This window comes from Dendrobates tinctorius, unplaced genomic scaffold (genome assembly GCF_039654945.1).
Source record: "Dendrobates tinctorius isolate UK_male_01 unplaced genomic scaffold, ASM3965494v1 ptg000008l, whole genome shotgun sequence".
NCBI lineage: Eukaryota > Metazoa > Chordata > Amphibia > Anura > Dendrobatidae > Dendrobates > Dendrobates tinctorius.
In genome coordinates this window covers 69,083,299-69,108,686 of record NW_027361676.1, presented here as the reverse complement: position 1 = coordinate 69,108,686, position 25,388 = coordinate 69,083,299, and the positions used below count along the sequence as shown (strand labels likewise).

General features: G+C 47.1%; 1 protein-coding gene across 3 annotated transcripts in view; it reads right to left on the bottom strand.

Moving 5' to 3' along the window:
• The window catches only part of TRAPPC11 (trafficking protein particle complex subunit 11), an 87,662-nt gene that overhangs the window by 59,885 nt on the left and 2,389 nt on the right, over positions 1-25,388 (bottom strand). For all 3 annotated transcript variants that reach the window (XM_073578229.1, XM_073578231.1, XM_073578222.1), the window contains 14 exons: positions 21,984-22,208; positions 21,344-21,513; positions 20,156-20,226; positions 19,610-19,724; positions 17,920-18,019; positions 17,084-17,157; positions 16,044-16,140; positions 15,362-15,495; positions 15,118-15,265; positions 14,759-14,852; positions 13,149-13,228; positions 12,996-13,074; positions 11,056-11,110; positions 621-766 (listed from right to left, as the gene is read on the bottom strand). In XM_073578229.1, coding sequence (XP_073434330.1) covers positions 621-766; positions 11,056-11,110; positions 12,996-13,074; positions 13,149-13,228; positions 14,759-14,852; positions 15,118-15,265; positions 15,362-15,495; positions 16,044-16,140; positions 17,084-17,157; positions 17,920-18,019; positions 19,610-19,724; positions 20,156-20,226; positions 21,344-21,513; positions 21,984-22,187 — 1,567 coding nt within the window. In that variant the 5' untranslated portion in view covers positions 22,188-22,208. The remainder of the gene's footprint in view (positions 1-620; positions 767-11,055; positions 11,111-12,995; positions 13,075-13,148; positions 13,229-14,758; positions 14,853-15,117; positions 15,266-15,361; positions 15,496-16,043; positions 16,141-17,083; positions 17,158-17,919; positions 18,020-19,609; positions 19,725-20,155; positions 20,227-21,343; positions 21,514-21,983; positions 22,209-25,388) is intronic.

Genomic DNA, 25,388 nt, shown 5'->3' with positions numbered 1-25,388 from the left:
CCCTTTCAATAGGGTCCGTTGCCCCCGTCTCATCTTCATGGAAAAAATGAAAAAAATAAACAAGTCTGGAAAAAATACCAGACGTGTGTGCCTCCTAGGACACTAAGCAAGAACTGATTCCGCCTGCAATCGAGGCGAGGGTGTATACTGCGGAGGAGGAGCTAACCTTTTTTTTTTTTTTCATCCAGTCACAATAAATCCAAAACAGCTGCATTTTTGGTTACAGGTTGGAAGTTGCTTGTGATCTCAAGTCAAGTCAGGGGCTTCTGTGTCTTATGTGCGACAAGTCTGCGATTTTAGAGGATTATGCGATTTTTAATGATTATGGCAAAACCCACAATGTATGGAGTAGCCCCCGCAACGACATTAGGAAGCAGAGTAATGATGGCATAGTGTCAGGTAGGGGGACTACTTATCACAGGAGTCACTGATGATGTAGGTAGTTTTGCAGGGACTACCAAAGTGGCTGCTCGACAAGAGTCCTGCAAATCTTTTTGCTCACTTTACCAAACTCCACATGTTGCCTTCAGGTCATTGGGACACTTTGGAAATAATAGGAAAATAAAAGGCTAATCCCACCATTACTGAAGAGCGGACGGTCAATCTAAGGGAGTACATGCCTCTTCCCAGCAGTTCCAGAGAGTAGGTGATGTAGTCCTTCAGTTGTGCCATGAGATAAGCACATTTCAGAGCGGTGGTGAGTATGGAGGTGAGTAGGGTCCACCACCTCTCACTGCGGTAGTCACACATCACATAATCCAGCAGCCTGGGAAGCAAAGTGGATATTAAATGTTATACAGTGTACAGCAGGTAACTTACATGCAGGCTGCTATGGACAGAAAGAAGCACTCTAACATATTTTCAATGCATGTATAATGATTAGCTGCCATCAACATTGTTATTTCATCCCTCCTCAGCTACAGCAATACATTCTCCATGTTTGTTATAGGATAGAGTCATGTGACCTCCAGTCTGACAACCAGTCCAGTACGTGCGCTAATGTGTAGACAGGAAGTCAGTCTGTGACTTCCTGTGAACTACAGGATAACCTCATAACCGGTCAGATCCCTCCATCCACAGCTCAGCTCTACTCTCCTCCCTACCCCTCAGTATGTCCTCCATGTAACTAAAAGTATAGGTAAAAAAGACAAACTATCCCAGCGAGATGAAATCGTGAAAAAAAGGAGATTTTTGTGTACTCACCGTAAAATCTCTTTCTCTTAGCCTTTAATTGGGGGACACAGAACCGTGGGTGTTATGCTGCTGTCCACTAGGAGGCGACACTATGCATAATCTGAAAAAGATTAACTTTGGCTCCTCCTCTGCAGTATACACCCCTGGACGGCGTCAGCCTTCTCCAGTTTTGTGCAAAAGCATTAGGAGGAATATACCAGAAACATAACCATGCCTGTAAAAAAAAAGGCTACTATAAACAGGCTCAAACAACAATATGAGAACCAAACCGTAACAACGGCCCGCAAGGGCTACAGGGTGGGAGCTGTGTCCCCCAATTAAAGGCTAAGAGAAAGAGATTTTACGGTGAGTACACAAAAATCTCCTTTACTCTGTCGCCTTATTGAGGGACACAGAACCGTGGGACGTCCTAAAGCAGTCCCTGGGTGGGAAGCAGTGGACGAATATTGTGCCGACAGTCCCCTAGACTTGGAGTACTGCCGCCTGCAGGACCCGTCTACCCAGGCTCGCATCCGCTGAGGACTGGGTATGCACTCTGTAGTGTTTTGTAAATGTGTGCAGGTTAGTCCAAGTGGCTGCCTTAGGCTAGTTTCACACTTGCTTTTTTTTGCAGCGCGTTTTTCCCGCAAAAAAAACGCATTGAAAAAACGCATACATAAGCATACAACTGCTGCGTTTTTTTCAAGCATTTTTATGAGCATGCATGAAAAAAACGCAGCGTTTTTATGCGTTTGTATGCGTTTTTACCGCGTTTGCGTTTTTTTCCAACATTTTTAGGTGGCCCCTCACACTACCCAAACCATGACTTTACTAACCCTAACCCTGACCCTAACCCTAACCCTGACCCTATCCCTAACCCTAACCCTGACCCTAACCCTTAACCAAATCATACTTAACCCTAACCCAAACCCTAAACCCTAACTAACCCTAACCCTGACCCTAACCCTAACCCTGACCCTAACCCTGACCCTAACCCTTAACAAAACCATACTTAACCCTAACCCTGACCCTAACCCTGACCCTAACCCTTAACAAAACCATACTTAACCCTAATCCTGACCCTAACCCTAACCCTGACCCTAACCCTAACCCTGACCCTAACCCTTAACAAAACCATACTTAACCCTAACCCTGACCCTAACCCTGACCCTAACCCTGACCCTAACCCTTAACAAAACCATACTTAACCCTAACCCTGACCCTAACCCTGACCCTAACCCTTAACAAAACCATACTTAACCCTAATCCTGACCCTAACCCTGACCCTAACCCTAACCCTGACCCTAACCCTTAACAAAACCATACTTAACCCTGACCCTGACCCTAACCCTGACCCTAACCCTGACCCTAACCCTTAACAAAACCATACTTAACCCTAACCCTGACCCTAACCCTAACCCTGACCCTAACCCTTAACAAAACCATACTTAACCCTAACCCTGACCCTAACCCTGACCCTGACCCTAACCCTTAACAAAACCATACTTAACCCTAACCCTGACCCTAACCCTGACCCTAACCCTTAACAAAACCATACTTAACCCTAATCCTGACCCTAACCCTGACCCTAATCCTTAACAAAACCATACTTAACCCTAACCCTGACCCTAACCCTGACCCTAACCCTGACCCTAACCCTAACCCTGACCCTAACCCTTAACAAAACCATACTTAACCCTAATCCTGACCCTAACCCTGACCCTAACCCTTAACAAAACCATACTTAACCCTAACCCTGACCCTAACCCTGACCCCAACCCTAACCCTAACCCTGACCCTAACCCTTAACAAAACCATACTTAACCCTAATCCTGACCCTAACCCTGACCCTTAACCAAACCATACTTAACCCTAACCCTGACCCAAACCCCAACCCTAACCCTGACCCTAACCCTAAACCCCCTTAACTAACCCTAACCCTAACCCAAACCCCTAAATTCCATGGTTAAAAAAAAAACCGCATATGCAAAAAAACGCATACATGAGCATGCCAGTGCGCACATATGCGCATCCATAGGCTATAATGGCCATTTTTAGCGCAAAACGTGCGCATATGTGCGCATGCGCTTTTTTGCAGGGCCAAAAAATGCAACATGCTGCGTCTGGAAAATACCAACGCACACCCCAAAAAAACGCAGCGCATGAAAATCGCATACATGCGCTTACCAGTGCGCAGGTATGCGCACCCATGTTAAATATAGGGGAAAAAACGCATGCGCAGGTATGCGTTTTTTTCCAGCGCTAAAAAACGCAAATGTGAAACCAGCCTTACACACTTGATGTGCTGAGGCTTGATGCCGAATGGCCCAAGAGGCCCCTACCGCCCGCGTAGAGTGTGCCGTGATACCGGCCGGAAGAGGAGAATTGTTGAGGCGGTAAGCCTCTTGAATGGTGGACTTGATCCACCTAGCAAGGGTGGCTTTGGAAGCCGGTAGGCCCTTGCGAACGCCTTCTGGAAGAAGGAAAAGTGAATCAGACTTCCGGAAAGGAGCAGTCCTAGACACGTAAACACGCAATGCCCTGACAAGGTCAAGCGTATGCAGAGCCTTCTCTACCCTATGAACGGGAGCCGGGCAAAGAGACGGTAGTGATATTTCCTCATTGAGGTGGAAGCTGGACCCGACCTTCGGAAGGAAGGATGGTACTGTACGGAGAACCACCTTGTCCTGATGAAAAACCAGGAAGGGTTGTCTGCAGGAAAGAGCTGAAAGTTCAGACACCCTGCGTAGCGAGGTGATTGCCACCAGGAAAACCACTTTCTGCGATAGAAAGCGGAGTGAGACCACCCTAAGGGGTTCAAAAGGAGGTGACTGTAGTGCTGTCAAGACCAGGTTGAGGTCCCACGTCTCCAACGGACGTTTGTAGGGGGGAACCAATCGGGAAACCCCTTGGAGAAAAGTCTACACTTGCGGCTTGTTAGCAATACGCCTCTGAAAGAGCACTGAAAGCGCTGAGACCTGGCTCTTCAGCGAGCCCAGGGATAGCCCGGCGTCCAGGCCTGACTGAAGGAACCCGAGGGCCTTTGGAAGAGAATAGGGAAGTGGAATCTGCCCACGAGAGTCGCACCATGTGAAGAAAAACCTTCCAGGTACGATAGTAAATCCTGGCTGAAGTTGGCTTTCGAGCCCTGATCATGGTTTTAACAACGTCCGGTGAAAAACCTGCTTGGGTCAAAACCCAGGTCTCAATGGCCACTCCGTCAAATTGAGAGCCCCTGAGTTCTGGTGGAAGAACGGGCCTTGTGACAGGAGGTCGGGACGTGTGGGGAGACGCCAGGGAGCGTCTGCTGTGAGTTGCACGACGTCGGCGTACCATGTACGCCTGGGCCAGTCTGGAGCGATCAGAATGGTGGGAACACCCTCTTGTTTGATCTTCCTCAGGACTCTGGAGATCAGGGGGAGGGGTGGAAAAATGTACAGAAGCTGGAACTGGGTCCAGTCCTGAACCAGGGCATCTGCTCCGAGCGATCGCGAATCGCGCGTCCTGGCCATGAAATTGGGAACCTTGGCATTGAGATGGGATGCCATCAGATCCACGTCCGGGGTCCCCCAACGATGACAGATCTGACCGAAGACTTCGGGATGGAGAGACCATTCCCCAGAGTCCATTCCTTGTCGGCTGAGATAGTCGGCTTCCCAGTTGTCCACGCCCGGAATGTGGACCGCAGAGAGTACCGACCTTGCATCCTCCGCCCACTGTAGGATACGCGTTACTTCGGTCATCGCCTGGATGCTGCGGGTGCCGCCTTGATGGTTCACGTATGCCACTGCCGTGGCATTGTCCGACTGTACTCTGATATGAAAGTCTGCCAGCAAGTGATGGAAGGCTTGCAACGCCAGGAAGATGGCCCGAATTTCCAGGATGTTGATGGGCATGGTCGATTCCCTTGGTGACCACCTGCCTTGCGCTCTGTGATGTAGGTGCACCGCGCCCCAACCCATAAGGCTTGCGTCGGTGGTCAAAACCTTCCATTGACCGGAAAGGATTTTCCCCTTGCAAGCGAGGTTGGCTTGAGCCACCAGTGCAGGGACCTCCTGGTGTTTGCTGATAACCGGAACTCCCTGTCGAGGGAGAACGGATTCCTGTCCCAGGACTTGAGGATGGCCAGTTGAAGGGGTCTGAGGTGAAACTGGGCAAATGGTACCGCCTCCATTGCTGCTGCCATCCTGCCAAGTACTCTCATGGTATACCGGAGAGATCTGGGGGACTTGCGGAGGAGTGTGTGAACTCCCAGACGGAGAGCCAGTGCCTTGTCCCTGGGGAGGATCACCAGACCCTTGGAGGTGTCGAATAGCATCCCCAGGAAGGTCAGAGACTGACTCGGGGTAGTCGAGGACTTCTGTAAATTGACTAACCATCCCAGGCGCGTCAGAGTGTCGATCGTGATCGAGACGTTGACCTCGCAGTCCTTGAGGGTGGAGGCCTTGATGAGAAGGTCGTCCAGGTATGGAACGACTACTATGCCTCTGGAGTGCAGAACATCCATGGTAGCTGCCATCAATACAAAAATGGTGGGGGGAACAAGAGGCGCAATAGTGCCCTATCACTAGTGACACTAGAAGTATGAGCGGTATAATACAGTTCCACTCACCTATTCCAGTTGTGTAACCCACAACTGGCTTGAGAGCATATCACAGAATCAGATGCAGGACCTCCACCAACCACTCGCACGTGGAAAAACCTTCAGAAAGTTGTGGGAAGCAGGGTGTGTTGCAGTCCGCGCTGCCGAGATTCACAAATCACCTGGGATGCAAGATGTTGTAGCAGTGTACTCCTTTATTTCCTCCTACGCGTTTCGGCGCCCTTCCTGGCACCTTCCTCAGGGATAACTTATACATAGGAGTACACTGCTACAACATCTTGCATCCCAGGTGATTTGTGAATCTCGGCAGCGCGGACTGCAACACACCCTGCTTCCCACAACTTTCTGATGGTAGCTGCCATGACCTTTGTAAATGTTCTGGGGGCCGTGGCCAGACCGAACGGGAGGGCCACAAACTGATAATGGTCTTGGTTGATTGCGAATCTGAGAACCCTCTGATGGGCGGGAGCAATTGGTATATGCAGGTATGCGTCCTGTATGTCTATGGAGGCAAGATATTCTCCTTTTTCCATAGACGCAACGATTGACCGGAGGGATTCCATGCGGAAGTGACGAACTCGAACGTACTTGTTGAGTTGCTTGAGGTCTAGTATGGGTCGGATGCTGCCTCCCTTCTTGGGCACCACGAACAGGTTGGAGTAGAACCCTCGGAAGCGCTCTTCTGCTGGGACTGGCACTATGACTCCTGCTCGCAGGAGGGAAGAAACCGCTTGACGGAAGGCCTGAGCTTTGAGCGGGGATTTTGGAGGGACAGATGGAAAAAACCTGTGCGGTGGGCTGGTAGTAAACTCGATTTTGTATCCTGAAGACACTATTTCCTTGACCCACTTGTCTTCTGTAATAGGCAGCCAGACCTGCTGAAAGAGTAGCAGTCGTCCGCCAACAAGTGGGGTGTCTTCGAGAGGGCAAGAGTCAGGACGAGGGAAAAGTCTGAGGTTTTCCTCCTTTAGGTTTTGCCTGGCTTGCCTTTGATTGCCAGTTCCTGTCCGGCCTCTGTGCCGCCGTGTGTTGTCCCTGCGGGGGGAACGATTACGGTTTTGTGCTGGGCGTGAGACGGACCAGCCCGAAGAGTTCCGAAAGGATCGGAAACGAGATTGATTACGCCTTTTAAACGTGCGTTTTGGTCTTAGTTGAGGGAGGGAAGTACTTTTGCCCCCGGTAGCATTGGATATCATTGTATCCAGCTTTTCACCGAAAAGACGGCCACTGAAGTACGGGAGATTTGTTAGGGACTTTTTTGAGGCCGCATCCGCTTTCCATTCTCTTAGCCAGAGAATACGCCGGATTGTAATGGCGTTTGATGCTATTCCCGCTATTCCTCTTGCAGAGTCCAACGCTGCAAGGACCATGTAATCTGCCACCACTGCAATTTGCACCGCCTGGTCCGCCATCTGAGGATTTGAAGCTTGAAGGCCCTTTTGCAATAGAGCAGCCCAAGCCATGATGGCCTTGGCTGCCCAGACTAAAGCAAATGCGGGAGCCAAAGAGGCACCTGCCGCTTCAAAGATTGAACGAGCCATGCGTTCGACTTGTCTGTCTGCCGTGTCCTTGAGGGTTGATCTGTCCGGCAGCGAGAGAAGCGTTTGTGCTGCCAGCCCAGAGACTGGAGGGTCCACTTCAGGCGGATCTGTCCAATCCTTGGTGTCTTTCTGTGGAAAGGGGTATTTTGCTTCCAAATACTTGCGATTGGCGAATTTTTTCTCAGGCTGCGAAAAATGCTTAGAAAGGATTTTTTGGAATTCCGGGTGATTAGGGAAGACCTTCGATGGTTTCTGAACACTTTCAAAGGAAATGTTGTGTTCTGGTTCTTCCGGGGTTGGATCTGAAATGTCCAGCACCCGAAGGATGGAAGAGACGATATCCTCAACTATCGCAGTATTGCTAGGGGGACTAGGGAGCAAAGCGTTCTCTGTTTCGTTATCTGAATTGGAGTCACATATGCCCTCTGAGTCCTGCGCATCGCTAAGGAGCTCCCTAGCGGGCGAACTAGAGCGGAGGTTTCCCGTAGTCTGGGATCATTGTGGAGATCCGCATTGTCCTTCTCTATCAGGGGACGGCCTCGGTGACCTGAGGCCACTGTGTCTTTCCCTGGAGGGGGAAGACCTATTGCTATGTGAGGACACAGCTGAACGCGACCTGTGGGTCCGCTTACGCCTCGAACTGTCGGAAGCGCCCTGATCATGAGACCGGACGTCCCTGGGTAACGTTCATAGCGGAGACATGACCCTGCAGTAATCTGGAGGTCAGGTTATCTATAGACTGTGTCATAGACTGCGACATCTGAGTTGCCCATTCCAGCGCAGTAGCGGTCGCAGAAGCGTTGGTAGGGACTTCTTGGGGTTCTGCTCCGTTTTTTTGGGTACAGTCCCGGCAGTGCGGATACGTGCTGCCGCTGGGGACAGTGGCCTTGCAGGCTGTGCAGACTGCATAAAAGCAGTCTTGCCTGGTTCTTTTCTTTGAGCCCGACATAGTACCTAGGCTGATTAATAGAGACCCTACAGGGGTATCTACGCAGAGGAAAAAGGAGTAGGAGAGCGCTATAGGTTATAGGAATTCACAGCTGAGTACCAAGGACCCAGCTGTGATCTTACCCCACCGGTGCTCCCCTTAGGTCCAGCGCTGATAAGCCCCATGTCCTGTGCCCCCCGGAGACTCTGTGCTGCCTTCCTCCAGGTGCAGCAAGATGGCCACCGGATTCTGAGGTGGAGAGGGAAGGGGGCGGAGAGCTGGAAAAGGGCGCGCTGGGCCATGTAAAAGCGCGCCCTTCCTGCCTCGATCCGCCCCTTCTATGACACTGCAGTGTCATTTTCGTCATCCGGGGGGGCGTGCCAGGGGCGGGCGGGGAAAAGGCGGCGGCTTCGGCTAGGCCGAAGCCGCGGTCTAAATTAGAGGCCTGATGCCCAGGAGGGCTCCAGAGCGGCGCGGTAGTCCGGGAGGGGGTCGGATTTGCACCGGACCCCCCCAGAATGGGCGACTGGCTAGCGGTGGGGGCAGCAGTGCTAGCGGTTCCTGTGTGGGGGGTCCCTGGAGCGCCATGGAGCCACTGCTGCTGCTGCAGAGGCAGGGGCGCAGAAAGCCCTGTCTCTGCTGTGCCACGTCTGCCTGCACCCTCCCCCGGCCCCAGCAGGATCCCACAGCTGGGCTGGGGTCCCTGGTGCAGAATGCTGTCTGTACTCCGACCCTACCTGCAGCGTCTCAACCTAATGCCCCCTGCGGGGGATTAGGGAGGGTGCGTCTGTCACCGTCAGGGGGTCTTCATCCTTGCCTCAACCTCAACCCAGACCCTGAAGGGGGTTGGGGAAGGAGGGGGGGGGTCTCAACTTCGGACCAGTACCCGAGGGACTGGGGAAGGAGCGACATGGGGGACCGCCATCTCTACTTCAACTGGGCACCCCTAAAAAGGGGGCCAAGGAAGGAGCCATGCCGGGAGTCTCGCTGGAGACCCACTTTTCTTCATCTGTTCCGACGAAAGGAAAAAAAGAAAAAAAGGTGTGCCTCCTTGCGACACTAAGCAAAAACTGGAGAAGGCTGACGCCGTCCAGGGGTGTATACTGCAGAGGAGGAGCCAAAGTTAATCTTTTTCAGATTATGCATAGTGTCGCCTCCTAGTGGACAGCAGCATAACACCCACGGTTCTGTGTCCCCCAATAAGGCGACAGAGTAATTCAAGTTTATTGAGAAAACATTAAAAAAAGACGGTGGCACGATAACCAGCATCACACTGACCAACGCGTTTCAGCTTAGAAAGCCTTATGCATGGCACAAATGGTAAAAATACAGGTGGGTCGGGGAGTCTCATTGAACGGTTGTCTCTGCCACCCGTAGCAACCAATCATGTTGTAGCTTTCATTTTTCAAGAGCAGAATACGAAACTCAAGCTGCTGTATGATTGGTTGCTAAAGGGGGAAAGGACAAGTACAGAGCAGCTTACATTTTGGATTTTGTTCTGGTAAAATGAGAGCGGTGCTATGAGAGCTTGTATCTCCGGAATTGTACCGAGTTGGAGAATCACGCTACCTGTTCATTTTTACTGCATAATGAAAGCTGTAAAAAAAAAAAAAAAGAAAAAAAGGAAATCCAGAGAAACAATTGCAAAAATCTGTCATTTTGACGAATTTGTTCCTGTGTTCAAGGATTCAGGAAAATACTTTGGCATACATTTGTGAAAATAAACAGAAGAATTGATTTATTTTTGAAGATTTCAAAAGGATTTACAAACTTGAAAACTGACATTTTGACCACTTTTGGTCTTTCTTTAGGCCGTCTTTGAGGAGGTGATCACTACATACACGTAATATGGACCCAGTAACACCATGCTAGCGGGTTTCTAGTACATAGAATGTATGCATGCTAAAATGAATGGTGTCATTCAACAGTACAACTCATCCCACATAAAATCAGCCCTCATACAGCTATGTCGACATGAAAGAAAAAAAATATATGGCTCTTGGAAGAAGAGGAGGAAAAAAATTAAAGAAAATAGGGAGTTAATAGCTAACGTGATACTATATTGGCAATCTTGTTTTTTTATTTTACTCAAGGGTTTCATTATGCGGTAATCCTGTGTGTGAGAGATGATATTACTATCAGCTAAGAATACCAAAGCGGCGCTGGAAACAAAGAAGATGGCGATCAGTGAGTATATTATTACACCTATCCACAAATGCAGGAGGAAAGTGGCACTCGCCGCCCCATAAAATGTCCTTTTATTTGGATTCACATAAAGCAAGAAGCAGGAGAGTGAAAAGCGGAGTCGCACTGGACGACGGCCGTATCGCGCTGATAAGCGCTTCTACACTACGGACCCGTAGAAGCGCTTATCAGTGCGAAACGGCCGTCATCCAGTGTGACTCCGCTTTTCACTCTCCTGCTTCTTGCTTTATGTGAATCCAAATAAAAGGATATTTTATGGGCGGAGAGTGCGACTTTCCTCTTGCATTTGCGGATTTGGACATTGCCTTGGTTTCTTTTCCATTCCCTGAGTCGGTGCCGAGTTGTTGTCCTGGAAGAGCACAGCGGTGCCGACCTCCTGTGTTCACTTGTATATTACACTACATATACAGTCACACATGCTAAGCACATAAAAATGTGAATAAGAGAGAAGCTCTAAGCATTGATTCACTTACACATAATTGGGACTATGAAGACAAACATAGCACAATGTAATAAGAAATGATTGTGTGCTTATTTGAAGCTTCACTGCTGTATACTACTATAAAAACTTATTGAAAAGATCCCTTTTAAAGCGTAACACTTACTTCAGGGCCTTAGTGTAGTCTTTAGCATAGTAATATTCTTCACCCATCTGTACCACTGTGAAAGAAAGAAAACAAGAGATCCACAAAGAGTGATCATATGTATTGGACATGGGGTTAAAGGGGTCGTCTAGTCACAAGACAATTGCACCTACAGATCAGCTGTAATAAGCTCCAACCACATGTGAACAGCGCTTCGGAGAGCAGCTCCATCGTATGTGTAGCAGCCATGGTTGGGTACAATGTATTGGCCACTACATACTGTTCAGCTCCATTCAATGCTTTACATCCCACCACCTGTTGTGAGTTCATTTTCCCCTTCACTACTGAGGCCCGAGGAACTCCCTCTTCTGGTGAAGAAAGGTAGTGAGCCTGATTGTCAAACACCTGGGGCTGATGATGATGACTGGCTGAGTGGAGTTAATGACTGGATATAAGGCTGCCGACGCCCTTCTGGCCTGCGGGTGATTTCTCTGTGGACTTCTAGGAAACCAGTCTGATTCCTGCTCATCTAAAGCTAAGATTTCTGCTTTGCCTTTTTGCATTAGTGTTTTGTTTTCCTTGCTTTTCTGGATTCTGCCATTCCCTGCTGGGGTGAGCTGAATCTCCTTTTGCCTGTTGCTCTGTCTTCAGAATATTCCTGAGTACTGACATAGCCTTTTTTGAAGCCTAGCGTCTTCAGGGCCTTTTTTACTGTCAGTTGTTGGCTCTTATTTTCATAGGGTTTTTCACGGATTGCAGACAGCAGCCTTCCTGTCCTTTCCTATCTAAGCTAGCTGGGGCCCCATCTTTGTTCAGTCTATCTTTCTGTCTGTGTTTTGTTCTTTCTTCTTGCTTCACCGTCATTATATGTGGGGGGCTGCCTTTTGCTTTGGGGTCTGCTCTGGGGCAGTTTAGATTTCCCTTTCTGTCTTTAGGCTATGTAGTCCTCCGGCTGTGATCGAGGGGCCTAGGGCACCGTAGGAGCCCCCCACGGCTACTGCTAGTTGTGTTGATAGGTTCAGGGGTCTGCAATCCGATAACTGCCAACTTCGGTGACTCAATCATAACAACCACTGTTGGAGCTTACAACAGCTGATCGTTGAGGTACCGGGGGTCTGCACTCCACCAACCTGATACTAGTCTAAGGATAGGTCGGCAATATCTTGTGCCTGGACAGCCCTTGTAAGGCCTGTTTCACACATCCGTTTTTTGGCATCCGCCAAAGTGTGAAAAAACGCATCCGTTTCGCCACAAACGGATCCGGTTTTTTGACGGATCCGCGGTAGCCGCTAATGGAAGTCTATGGGACAAAAAACGGATTCGCCAAAAAAATGGCGGATCCGTTTAACGGAAAACGACGGATTTTAAAAAACGGAAGTGTGATCCAGGCCTAAGTGTGAATATTTAGCATTATGTGGCAGATATTTCTCCCACTACATAACCCAGAAGGGACTTCAATAGGCAGCTTGTCACAAATTGAAGCAGGTTTGGAAAATGTGGTTTCTGTAGCAAGTATTGGTCTGTTAGAGAAGCAGAAAAAAACTGTGGCACTAACCCTGTGACTAAAACTGCCCTTTATTAAATGTCTGACACAGGATACCGAAGGAAAAAAGTGACAGGAGCGGAGCTTGGATAATGCGCTTGGCAGTGTAAACCGTCCATCACTTTTTTCCTTCGGTATCCTCTGTCTAACATTTAATAAAGTGTTTTCCTTCTTTTGCTCCTTGGAATTCGCCTTTTATCTGTTGAGCATCACACGCGGCTGCGATATAACTGACTTGATACTTAGAAAGTGGCCATACATTCACCTGCAGCTCCTCTACGCTCTTCACTGCTTTGTTTGGTAGCGCTCCGTCCTATTTCCTTTATTTGTATCTACATTGGTCCGTTTGATCACCTACCAGTGTTAGGAGAAGTCAAAGCCAATCTCAAGATTCTTAAAAGACTTGATTAGTACTTACTCAGGTGGCTTTTCATTCGAGGGCATTTGTACTTCTTGAACTGAGCTACGGCATTGCTGAGGAGGCTGATGATCAGTTCCTAATCAAGAAGACAAAAGGTAAGTAATCGCGTCCAGCCAAAGCTTAGAGAAAGAACTGACAAGCGCGGCTCACCGAATGGATGACATCCCGCTCTTTTTGCTGCAGTGCAAGTATACCGGCCTTCTCCTTCTCTGGATCAGAGAGATCAAAACCTGAATAGCGGATAGAATAGATATCCATGACATGCACTACTAATGGTGCCCGGTCGCAACACTACAGCTGCCTCCCTGTCATATACCTTGGAATAGAATGATGGAATCTTCTGTGGCAAACAGAATGTGATTCTACCAACATTCCACATAAAGGCACATACAATGGGGGCTACACTACCCTGTAACGGGGGTACCCTGAATGCTGCTATCCAGCTATGGCCCTGGATCTCAAGTTAAAGGGAATCTATAATAATAATAATAAAAAAAAAAAAATTAAAAATCAAGATTTTATATTAAATAAATAATATTTATTGATATATTTCAATCTGAACAATGCAACAAAAACTTTACAGAGATCAGTTTTCTCCAGGCCGGGTATACTATTGATCAAATGCTGGGTGTTTTACTTGTTACTCACAGGGTGTGGGGTTGAAAGTGGCACCATTTTGCTCTTTTAATCATTACAATTCATATAATAAAAATTAAGCAAATGCAATAACTAATAATTCTGTATATGCAGATTCCAAATATATAATCATAGGTTAGCGAGCATTGGGTCTGCACTTTCAGAGTTTAATCTTTGTATACCAAGAAGTTTGTCACTCCCAAAATGCACACTAAATAAACAAGCTCAACAGTGATATTGGGGACTAAAGGGGGTTTTACACATAGCGATACCGATTTTGTGACGTTATAGCGATATCGCTATGTGTGATAATTACCTCCGACAGGCTCCCCCCGCCGTCCGTCGCTGATCGTGCGAGAATGTCCGGCTCATTTTTCGTCGGGCGCTTCCTGCTCGCGCCGACGAGCGATGCGTGGAGACGGGCGGGAGGACGTCAGGATCGCTGTGTGTGAAAGGTGAGTATCGTGCGCTGCGTCGCTGCTGCATCACTGTGAGGTCTGCCTGTGTGACAGCTCACTAGCGATCATTTAGCGATGCACCAGCGATCCTGACCGGGTCGGATCGCTAAATGTAAAGGGGCCTTTTAGTCCTCTCAATTTGCATTTTTGGGACTTCGCTTGCCTCTGAATGAGAGGGCTTGCTTACCCAGAGCGAGTGCTGCCTGAACTCATGCTGTGTGTGCCTGGGGAGCTCAGACACTGCCTGGTGTAATCTCTTCTTGAAACCTCTTCTGAAGCTGCTAGCTCATTACAATAATGTAGTGAGAGGAAAATGCGCCTGCCCGCATTCAGTGTCAGTGAGCAGACACATGGGCCGAGCTCCAGTAGCACTCGTTTTGGGGAAGCAAAGGCTGTCAATCAGAAGCAGAGAAAGCCTCCAAAATGCAAATTGAGGGGGTGTATAGGTACACTGAGCTCTTTCCTCACCAATGGAGCAATGAAGCCCCCTCGTTTGCATTTTAATTATAAATGTGTAAAGTGCTAGCATGATTTTTATAGGGGCCACGTCTCCTGTATCACTAGTTTAATATGAATTTTAGGGGCGACAATCTCCCTGTGACATCTAAGGACCCAATTCATGGGTCCATGGATGCCACCAAGTGTCTGAATACAAAGCCGACTCACTTAATATTCCTTGTCTCCATGCCCTCTGTCCATAGAAGTCCAGCACGTTATTAGGAGTCTCCAGAGGATCTGGACTGGGATATGCTACAGAGGGCTAAACATACAACACATGGAAAAAATGTAAAAGAATAACAATACAAAGTAACGGTAAAAGAGACACAAAAGAAAAATTAAGTTTTACAGTATGGCAAGTTATCTATGTCTAAAAGAGAAATATTGCAGAGAACAATGCCCTAAGCGCCCAGTACACGAGAGCCATTATAAATCAGCTACGTCATCATCTCTACATTCATAAAAGTAATCGGGACAATTACATAAAGAAACATTTAGAAATTACCAATGATAAAGTGAATACATACATCGTGATTGCACAGAAGGCTTGCTAGGTGCTTGCGCTCCTGGGCATAATATGCAGCCTGCTGGTAGTAAAATCCAGGATTCTGGGTTTGGATGGCAGTCAGCCCAAGCTTAATAGCTTCGTCAAACAAATCTCCAAATGCCTGAAATCTTTAAAAACAAACAAAACTAAATGTATAATTTTTGCTATTAGACTTTGTAGAATATCCAAGAATCAGCTAATGCAATCTGTAGAAAGCGCCATACTGTTTTGACATCCAGGCCGCGTGCTCGAAGGACAATTCAGCACTGCCCATCTTCTTCTTACACAAATCGATGTGCTTTCTGAACTGTGCAATGGCGTCCAGAGGAGTGTTGTGCTGGAAACACAAGCGGCAGATCTGCAGTAGAAGAGAGAAGAGAATGAATGGTAGGATATGGATTAAAGTTACCCAATCATCTGCCCATATAGAAAAACACTATGACTGGCTTCAACGGTTATGTGACATCATAATATCACGTGACCGCCATGAGAAACAACACTGACATTGCAGGAACGGCGCTGATCTGGGAGGCGAGTATTTATTTGTTTTTTATTTTTTTAGATATGGGGTACTTTAGCAGTGGACAGCCCCTTTAAAAGCAAAGTAATGGCTTTGAAAATAGTTGTCCTTTATAGAAAAAAAGGTTTGAAAACACAGCATTATAGAGGTCAAAGAGGATTTCAATCATCTTTCCACGGATCCTTAATGGATGTACATATGCAGTGCTATACTCCTAGGGAAAGAGGGATTATACCGCAGCTAGAATCTGTAGACTACCGTAGTGGCACAATTCAGGGCAGTAATCCCCCGCTCTCTACTACGTCATTTTATTAACAAGCAGAATGTTTAGACTTCAAAGAGATGACTTGTAAAGTCTTATTTCCAGCTTTCCTCGGCCGCCTCACCTTATAGTTTATGAATCCAGCCATGGTCTTTATTTCCAGCATATTTGTTTCATGAGCCCTCAGTTCATGCACCAAGTTATATGCAGTCCTGTAGTTCCTAAATATAGAAATATTCAGTGAAAATTAATTAAATGGACACTGCAAATAGTCATCCAAACACTGACTCAGGCAGCAAAAATACTCAGATTTACAATTGCCCCAAAACTAAATGATAATGATGACAAGGGAGTTTAGGTGGCGTTCTTCGGGGTCCGAGTGTAAGTGTGTGACAAGCCCACTCACCTTAATTACTTGAGTGCTGCACCTTTCTACCTCCTGGTCAGGTAACCGATCGGGTTTGAATAAATGGGTTGCTGGTGCATCGGGAAAAGACATAGGCGCCGTGCACTGCGAGAAGAAGTGATGGCGAGATGGACTTAAAGGCGAGTCTTATATTTGATCGGTACCGATTTTAGGCTTTAGATTAGGGACTTCATCGGGTAAGATACTCTGATATGGATTTGGAAAGGTCCGAAGTAGTAATGAGTGAGTATGCTCATTACTCGAGTTTTCCTAGCATGCTCGGGTGATCTCTGAGTATGTCGATGTGCTCAGAGATTTAGTTTGTTTGTACCGCAGCTGCATGATTTGTGGCTGCTAGACAGCCTGAATACATGTGAGGAATGCCTGTTTGTTAGGAAATCCCCACATGTATTCAGGCTGTCTAGCAGCCGCAAATCACATAGCTGCGGTGACACAAACTAAATCTTCAAGCACATCCAAATACTCGGAGCTCACCCGAGCATGCTCGGAAAACTCGAGTAACAAGCATACTCGCTCATCACTAGTCCGAAGCTGAAAACTGGCTCATGCCATTCAAACATAAGACTTGCCTTTAAAAATACAAATCTGGTCCTCTCTTCTTCCTGTGGCGGACACCGCATGTCTTTTGCCGATGCACCAGTAACCCATAAATGACAAATATGGCCCCGCACAGATCTGTACACCGGGGGAGGATGAGGGCACAACATCACATGGGGATGGATCTGGAAGGCGCTTACTTCAAGGCATTCTGTGTATCTTGCTTCAGCTCGCTGAAGAACGCAATCTTGAACTGATGCCTTACAAACAGTAGCTGTAAGACAGATATAAAGAAATGTGATAAATTGGGTCAAAAGAAAATTAAGTAAAAACACAATTGTCAGAAATTAAGTTTAAAAAGGAAAACGAGACAGAGAGCTAAAGTGACGGCGTGGATTCTAGAGACGACACGAGCACTGCATCCGTCCCCAGCCCAGCTAAAACACCACGGGAATAAGACTTTACTAAGCTGTACACAATGTAAACCCCAGATTCAGTACACACTGTAGATGATGGGTCCCCGGCCTGTGGTTCACGGGGCCATGATTTGAGGTTGGCTGACAGTTTGGTGCAGCCAGCTACAGGTCGAACAAACACGTCTCCTTACAGCAGGAAGGGGAAAAATATGAAATACTGGAGACAGGATGATACTGCCAGTTACATGAAGCTGGATGCAGTAGTGTAGGGAGTGTGCTTGGTGCAAGACTACAGAATGGGGGGTAACGTGAGGACCCCTGGATGTGCGTATACAGTTGTTATACTGGTAATGGGGGGCTCTTGATGTCACTACTCTGGGGGGGACAGGATGATTCTTGCACCGTCTCTTAGAGCTGAATATGGCTCAAAGAAAGTAAGAAAGTTTGGACACTGATGCAGTAGACAATATAATGTATCTCACTCAGTAATTTGAAGATGTTTCCATCCTATTCAATGATCTTGCCTTCTCCCAAGGACGAGGTAAGTGCCATATGAGAGTCTTGTGTTACTACTGAGACTTTCAGAGCGGCACTGGCAAACAATCTGACTATACCCGTACCTGATGGGTGGTTTTATTCAAGAACTCCTTGTGAGATTTTATCCTTCGGATTTCAGTGTAGTAGTAGGTCTGTGCGTGTTCATAGAAGGCATTCTCTAATCTAAGTGGAGGCAACAAGGGAAAGTTATTAATCATGTCAGGCCTCAGGAAATATAGAAAATTGCATGTAAATGAATGTCCAAGGATTGGTATATGTAGGCCAACACTGCCCAAAGGAGCAATATTCCATCCCCCACACCGTCGAGATAGTGCTTCAAGGTACTCTGCTGGTCTCCTTTATCTTGATTCCATCAATCATGTGACATGTCCGCTGCAGCCAATCACTGGTTGACTGCAGCTGTCACAGGTCAGCCTTCAGCATCATCACCAGGGCTGTGGAGTCGGTAAGCCAAACCTGCGACTCCGACTCCTCAATTTCCCTTACACCGACTCCGACTCCACGACTCCCACACATATTGCTTATATTTAAGTGAAAAATTTATTGTAGTACAATGTGAACCTCAGACATTTAATCATTTTTATGATCCAATAATCAAGATATTTAGATAGAACAGAATATATATTGGTGTACTACCCGGTTTTCATTCTTTTTGGTACAGATACGATATGGATAGACAGATATAGATAAATGGATAGATAGAGCAGATTTCTAATCTGCTTTTGCTATTGAAAACATTATCTATGAGCTCAAAAACCTTTCAGGTGATGCGGTTTTTTAAAAAGATGATCAGCTTTTGCAGCTGAAAAACGTATCCTCAAAAAACACAGGAAAAACGCTGTGTGTGAATGTAGCCTTAGATCAGGAATAGAACAGCCATTTATAGGGCATTTCATAACTTTCCCAAACTCCTATGAAAAAATATTCAGCACATCCTGCATTGAATTACTGTACCCAATTTATTATATATTTTAGGAGTCGGAGTCGGTCCATATTATACCGACTCCGACTCCACCAAAATGAGCACCGACTCCGACTCCACGACTCCGACTCCTCAGCCCTGATCATCACTGTAATCAGATGCACAGAAACCGGCGGGGGCCAGTGAAGCATCAGCATGGGGGCGCTGAAGATGGCCAAGTATTAGCCCTTTTGTTATTTATATACAATTTCCCCATGATGGAAGACTCCTTAAGTCATTCCCATGATCACAGTGCAAATTCTACACAAAGCTACACAAGCTATAGCATAAATAAGGTGCAAGTATAATACTGTCATGGACTGAAAACGAGATATTACTCCTATCTCTGCTAGTTATACATTCTATGTGTGAATGTAAAGGGCATGTCACACTTAGCGATATCGCTGCAATATCGATATAACTTGTGACGTTATAGCGATATTGCTAGCGATATCGCTATGTCTGTTACTTACCTCCGACCGGCTCCCCCGCTGGTTATCGCTGATCGTGCGAGAACGTTCAGCACCGCTTCTCGTCGTCATCTTCCTGCGGCGCTTCCTGTGGAGAGATGAGTGTGGAGCCGGGCGGGAGGACGCAGGATCGCCTAGTGTGACAGGTAAGTAGCGACCCCCGTCCCCAGTGATGTCGCTGGTGAGATCTGCCTGTGTGGCAGCTCACTAGCGACCACTTAGCAATGCACCAGCGATCCTGACCACGTCATATCGTTGGTCGGGATCGCTGGTGCATCGCTAAGTGTGACAGTACCTTTAGCGCAGTATATAGTCACATACCGGATTATGTAGCCCACCAGGTGGTCCGTGTGAGGCAACACAAACAGTGACTTCCCGGAAAGGTCGCAGGCATTGCACAGGGCAGCAGCTCTTTCAGATGCAATGAGATCTTCACCTGCACATGGGAACAGAAAGTGATGCCATCAATAGTTAATGGGATTCTCTGGTTACTGGTGGTAGGGGTCCGGCTGGTTGATCAGCAGAATGGGCACTTGTGTCCCTGATGTGCAACTTTCATCCCCACTTTGAATGAAGCAGCAGGTCTGACACCCGACTACCAATTTCCTAAGGAATGAATGGAGCGGTGGCTTGAGCTGTGCACTGCTGCTAAACTACGGATAGTAACAGGTCGTCCTGGTAGACATTACTGGCCCCATACTCATTCAGATTTCCACTTCTGCACGTTCCTTAGCACGCACAGATTTCATATACATCACAAGCATGTCCACATACAGTAATACATGTTCGCTGCTTGTTATACACCCAGCACAAGGCTGTAATAACCCATCAGAAGTTCTGTATGGATATACAGCTATGGCTCCATACCTGGTGGTAAAGGCGTCTTCTTCTGAATGAGAACCACGGCCACCTTTGTGTTTCTTCCCTGCAAGCTCTGCCTGTGGTACAGATATAGAACACGGCGTTGATATCCATAGTGTACAATGCAGCAATAATATATACATCGAGAACAAGAAATGGTATACAAGAATGTCATACTGTACACACCTGCCAGGGAGATCTTATCTGTATCATAGATGTTATGCTGACCTACACAGGACATACCCTGGGAGAGTAAATCTTACATGAACTTTCTGCATCATTGCCTTCGATTGGTGGAGGTCCAAGTGCTGAGACCCTCATCAATCTCTAGGACTAAAATGGCTTCTTGGTCTCCTTGAAGCGCAGTGTACAGGCTGCGGGAAGTAGCAGACTATACAAGGATTAGCCTCTCTCGCCCAGAACATTTGTAGTCTCAGCACCAAAAACCCCTCTAGCGTATCCATACGGCACAAAGTTTTTTGTTTCTAAATGGAGGGTATTAATTATTATGCATTGAATATATAGTGCCATCATATTCTGCAGGGCTTTACAGACATTATCATCGCTGTCCCCATTGGGGCTCACAATCTAGATTCCCTATCATAAGGTCTCTGGAGAGCGGGAGGAAAGTAGAGAACCGGAAGGTGGTCACGCAAACATGAAGAGAACATACAAACTCCTTCCAGATGTTGTCCTTGACAGAGTACGCTTTAAGGAGCTGAAAAAGACAGGATGAAAGTTTTGACATCGTTCAGGAAAGTAGAAAAAAACTGGTCCCAAAAAATTCCAAAATTATAGAATTAGTATGTAAAGATATACCGGTATGTGGGAATGCAGCTTGAAGTGAGTGAATGAAACAATATGTGTTATCAGATAAAAACCCGTCCTGATCTACCCCTGCTTACCCCTAATTCCTCACATGAGACCCTATGTATATGTCCCATTAGGCCATATGGGCATATAAAGGGTATTCCGACCATTGGGCTCCCCCTTTACATGCCGGCAAGCTGGAGTCGGTGTATCCATACATCACATGGACAGCATTCATCTTAGTGGCAGACATGTAAAGCCTCTAACGTAGGAGCACACAAGTCTATTTTAGGAGGATGGGACCAGCCAGATGCAGTAGGGGGCAGAGAAGCCACGTAGACTCTAGAATGTCTATGGCCAGATTCAGGTTTCCATCACCTTTACCTTACAATTTCCACTCGGGTCGCACATTCGGACTGTTTCTCCTTCCACTGGCCCTCATCCCAGTCAAGTTCATAGAACACGACGACTAGAGCCGGCACGAGGTTAAGGTGTTTATTCATCCAGCCGGTCTTAAGGATCCCTTTGGGGATGTACCATTCATACGACGTTCTCTAAAGGAAGCAGAACTACCATTAGGAAAGCTTACACTTCTGGCCTTACACATCATATCTGTCATTCAGAACACCTGACTCGAGTCCACGTGTCATTTACAGTTGTATTTAGTGGCAGCCAACTGGGAAAGCTACGATCAATGACTCTGTCCCTACACCTCGCTTTACACCGCAGCGCTCCCTATTCAGACTGGCTGCGCCATTGTCAGGGAATCAGTATATACTGAAATATTTGGCATTACAGCGAGAATATGAAGATTAAAAAAAAAAAATTGCTGGATATTTCAAAGCTTAAAATTTGTCAGCAACAAATGGAGATGTCAGCTCCCACCCGAAATGCTGGTAAGGCGACTCTGAATATAATCTGTTCCAAGTCTGCAGCGTAACGGACTCTTGTGATCACATCCAAATACTGAACCCCAAGAAGAGTCGCACCCGGCGTCATACATGTCACAGACTGCACGTTCTACCTTTGTTCGGCATTTGGGGTATTCATGATCTCCAGGTAGCACTTTGAAAGAGATGGGTACGCGGTCCGCTCGTCTATTTGCACAAAATGCATCCCAAATGGCGCGATGAACAGCGTTATAGGTCACATCTAGGCCAGTGAGGGTCACAAAGGCCATAGGACGACAGCATAGCTCCACAGGAAAATCCCACTGTGTGGGGCTCATTTTGGAACTCGGTGAGAATACCTGAGAGATAAAGAAAGGCAAAACCCTAATTGTATTTATTTGTATAGGAAACATGCCATAAATGCATGGAACATATCGGGATTTTTTATCTAAAATATGGTAAGAATGAGCCATCGATGGAAGGGATTTATTAGGTTTGCAAGATGTCCCCTATTGAGAAGGGTACAAAGAATGGAGAGAAAATAGGACTGGAGTGCAAATAGGGTCTAAGGCTACTTTCACACATCAGGTTTTCGGCGTCAGGCGCGATCCGGCGTCGTGCCGGAATGCCGGATCCGGCAAATGTTTGTAAAACCTGATGTGCCGGATCCGGTTTTCTGCCGGATCCGTCTTGTTCTTGACAGACAAAACCGGATCCGTCTCATCCGGTTCATCCGTTTTTCGACGGATTACGCCGGATCCGGTTTTTAAAATTGACCCTTGTGGCCCCTCAAGGCAGAGTACACTGGCAGGATGACAGAGTGTGAAAGATTTGTGCCCTAACCAAACTTGTGTACCTTCTGGACCAACAGTATATACCTTTGCCAACCAAAGTTGGCTATCTTGTCATGGTCTTACTATTTTTAGCTTTAGGCCACAGGTGTGTACCTGGTTGTGTTTTATGCAAAGTATTTCACCTTTTAACAAAAGTTGTGTACATTGTTAGGAAATCACCAACAATAAACACAACTTTTTAGGTGAAATACTTTGCTTCAAACACAACCAGGAACACAACTGTGGCAAAAAGCTAAAATTTACCCACAGTTATATACCTGGTTTTGAATACCTTTTTACCTTTGAAATACCCTGTATTTAACCTTTTTTTTAAACATAGTTCGCCGCAGAAAGAAAAGACAGACAACCATTGTGAAACGATAATTTAACTTTTATTTAAAATTTTTTTTTTTTTGTAAAATGTTTTTAAAGTGCAAAAAACTTTTTTAATAAAGGTTTTAAACCCAATGGGCATTTTTATTAAAAAACACACATTACAAATCTGTGTAGTGTGGGGTGGAAATACTGCTGGAGGGGCTGCGGGACACTTCGACACTGGGTGTGTGGAGAGAGGACTGGGATCGTGGTGGGGAAGGAACAGTTAGAGGTGAAGGTGTGGAAAAAGCTACAGAATGGGTGGACATGTTGGAGGCAGAAGAGGTGGTGGGCGGTGGAGTGGAGGGTTGGGCAGGGACTGTAGGAGCAGATGATGTTGATGGAAAGTTGTACGGGGAAGGAGTTTGGTACGGGGAAGGAGTTTGGTACGGGGAAGGAGTTTGGTACGGGGAAGGAGTTTGGTACGGGGAAGGAGTTTGGTACTGGGGAGGTTGCTGGTATGTAATAGGAGGGGGAGGATGGAAAGTGGCTGGAGGGGGTGTAGATGTAATAGGAGGGGGAGGATGGAAAGTGGCTGGAGGGGGTGCAGATGTAATAGGAGGGGGAGGATGGAAAGTGGCTGGAGGGGGTGCAGGTGGAGGAACTACAGTGGTGGGAGGTGGAGGTTGGGAGGTAACCTGCAGTAGAGCACCGTGGCACGAATGCATTACATGCATCTGCTGGGTAGGAGATAGTGTTGCCATGCGCTCCACAACAGACCTGAAAAAGGTGTGGTTTGGCGAAGATCTTGCTTCTGAATGCATGGTTTGCAGAAGTGTCTTCACCTCCAGAATGCTGGAGTTGATCTGCTGAAAGCCTGCGGAGATTTGCTCTGACAAGACTTTTAGACAGTTCTGGAAAGATGCATTCAGATGCAAGAACTCTTGCGCATAACTCTTTTCCTGACCCCTCTGCCGCTGCCGCCCAGTACCCGCAGGTGTACTAGAGGTGGCAGGGGCAGAAGGGTGGGGTAAAGGGAAAGCGATCTCCTCACCAGCAGCTTCATGTAATGTAGGCGGCCACGATGCTCCTGTGCTGGTGGATGGGACAGATGGGTCGAATGTGTGGGAAGGCTGGGAAGGTGCAGATGTACCGGGGCGGTCGAAGTGTCCCTCGGTGCCGGTCTCCTCAGGGATCGCCTCAGAAGGGTCCAGTCATGCAGGCTCCCGAGTGCTGCTCACCGTGCTGTGGAATAAAGAGAAAAAAAAACAATTAAAATACTGACATGGTATGGCCCTGGCTGAAAAAAAAAAGTTACATCTAACATTTTTTTTCACATGTGGTGTGTAATATTTACCTTCTGGTGAGCATTGTTTCCCGGAGGAACGACAGGGCTTGTGCGTACTTGTACTTGCTCCTGCGTCCTCCAGATCCACTCGGGGCCCGCATCTCTTTATTGAACTCCTTCTTGAAACGATCCCTCACAGACCGCCACCGATTCACAATTCTGTTCCCTGAAACGAGAAAGGAGTGGTTAGTATACAACATCAGTGTTTCACAAACTCCAGTCCTCATGGTCCCCAGGGGTCATGTTTTCAGGATTTCCATAGTAAATAGAAATCCTGAACACATGATCCGTGGGGACCACGAGGACTGGAGTTCGGGAAACACTGGTTTACATCAAGCAACCGGTACTGTATATACTTACGCTCTTTAATCTGGGCCCGAACATCGAGGTCCTCCCAGCGGCCCACAAGGAGCGAACAGATTTCCTCCCAGAGTCGTCGGGTAACGATAAGGTCAGCGTGGCGGCGGTCAGCCATATTCCAGAGCGGCTCCCTTTCTCTGACGAGATCGATGAGGTGGTCCACATCGAGTCCTCCATCCTCACCGTCAGAGTCGGGAGCACGCTGTGAAGGCTGTTAAAGAAAAAGACAAAAATAACATTAGCCTCCACAAAAGAAATGAAATAAAAAGTGCAAAAAAACAAAGCAAAAATATTTATACTTACACGCTGGTGACCGCCGCGTTGCTGTCGCCGACGACCCTGGGAGGCACTGCGAGGACCTCGTGGCCGAGCACCAGATTGGGAAGACTAGAGAAGAAAACAAAAAATGTTATGTCTTTGGATGTAGGCATTTGTTTGCTGTGTGTGGTCTGCAGAACATTGTTTTCTATGTGTTGTGTGTAGTGTGATGTTGTGTTTCTGCGTTTGATGCAAAAAACTTACCAATTGTGAGCCCACTCCAGGTGTCTGTCCACCCCTTCCTTCTTCTTCTGGGAGCTCCTCTTCATCTTGTGATTCCTGTTTTGAAATAAAAGGCAATGAATAGACATATATTACAGAGATGATGGATTTTGGAAATAAAAACTTACCGTCAAACGCTGACG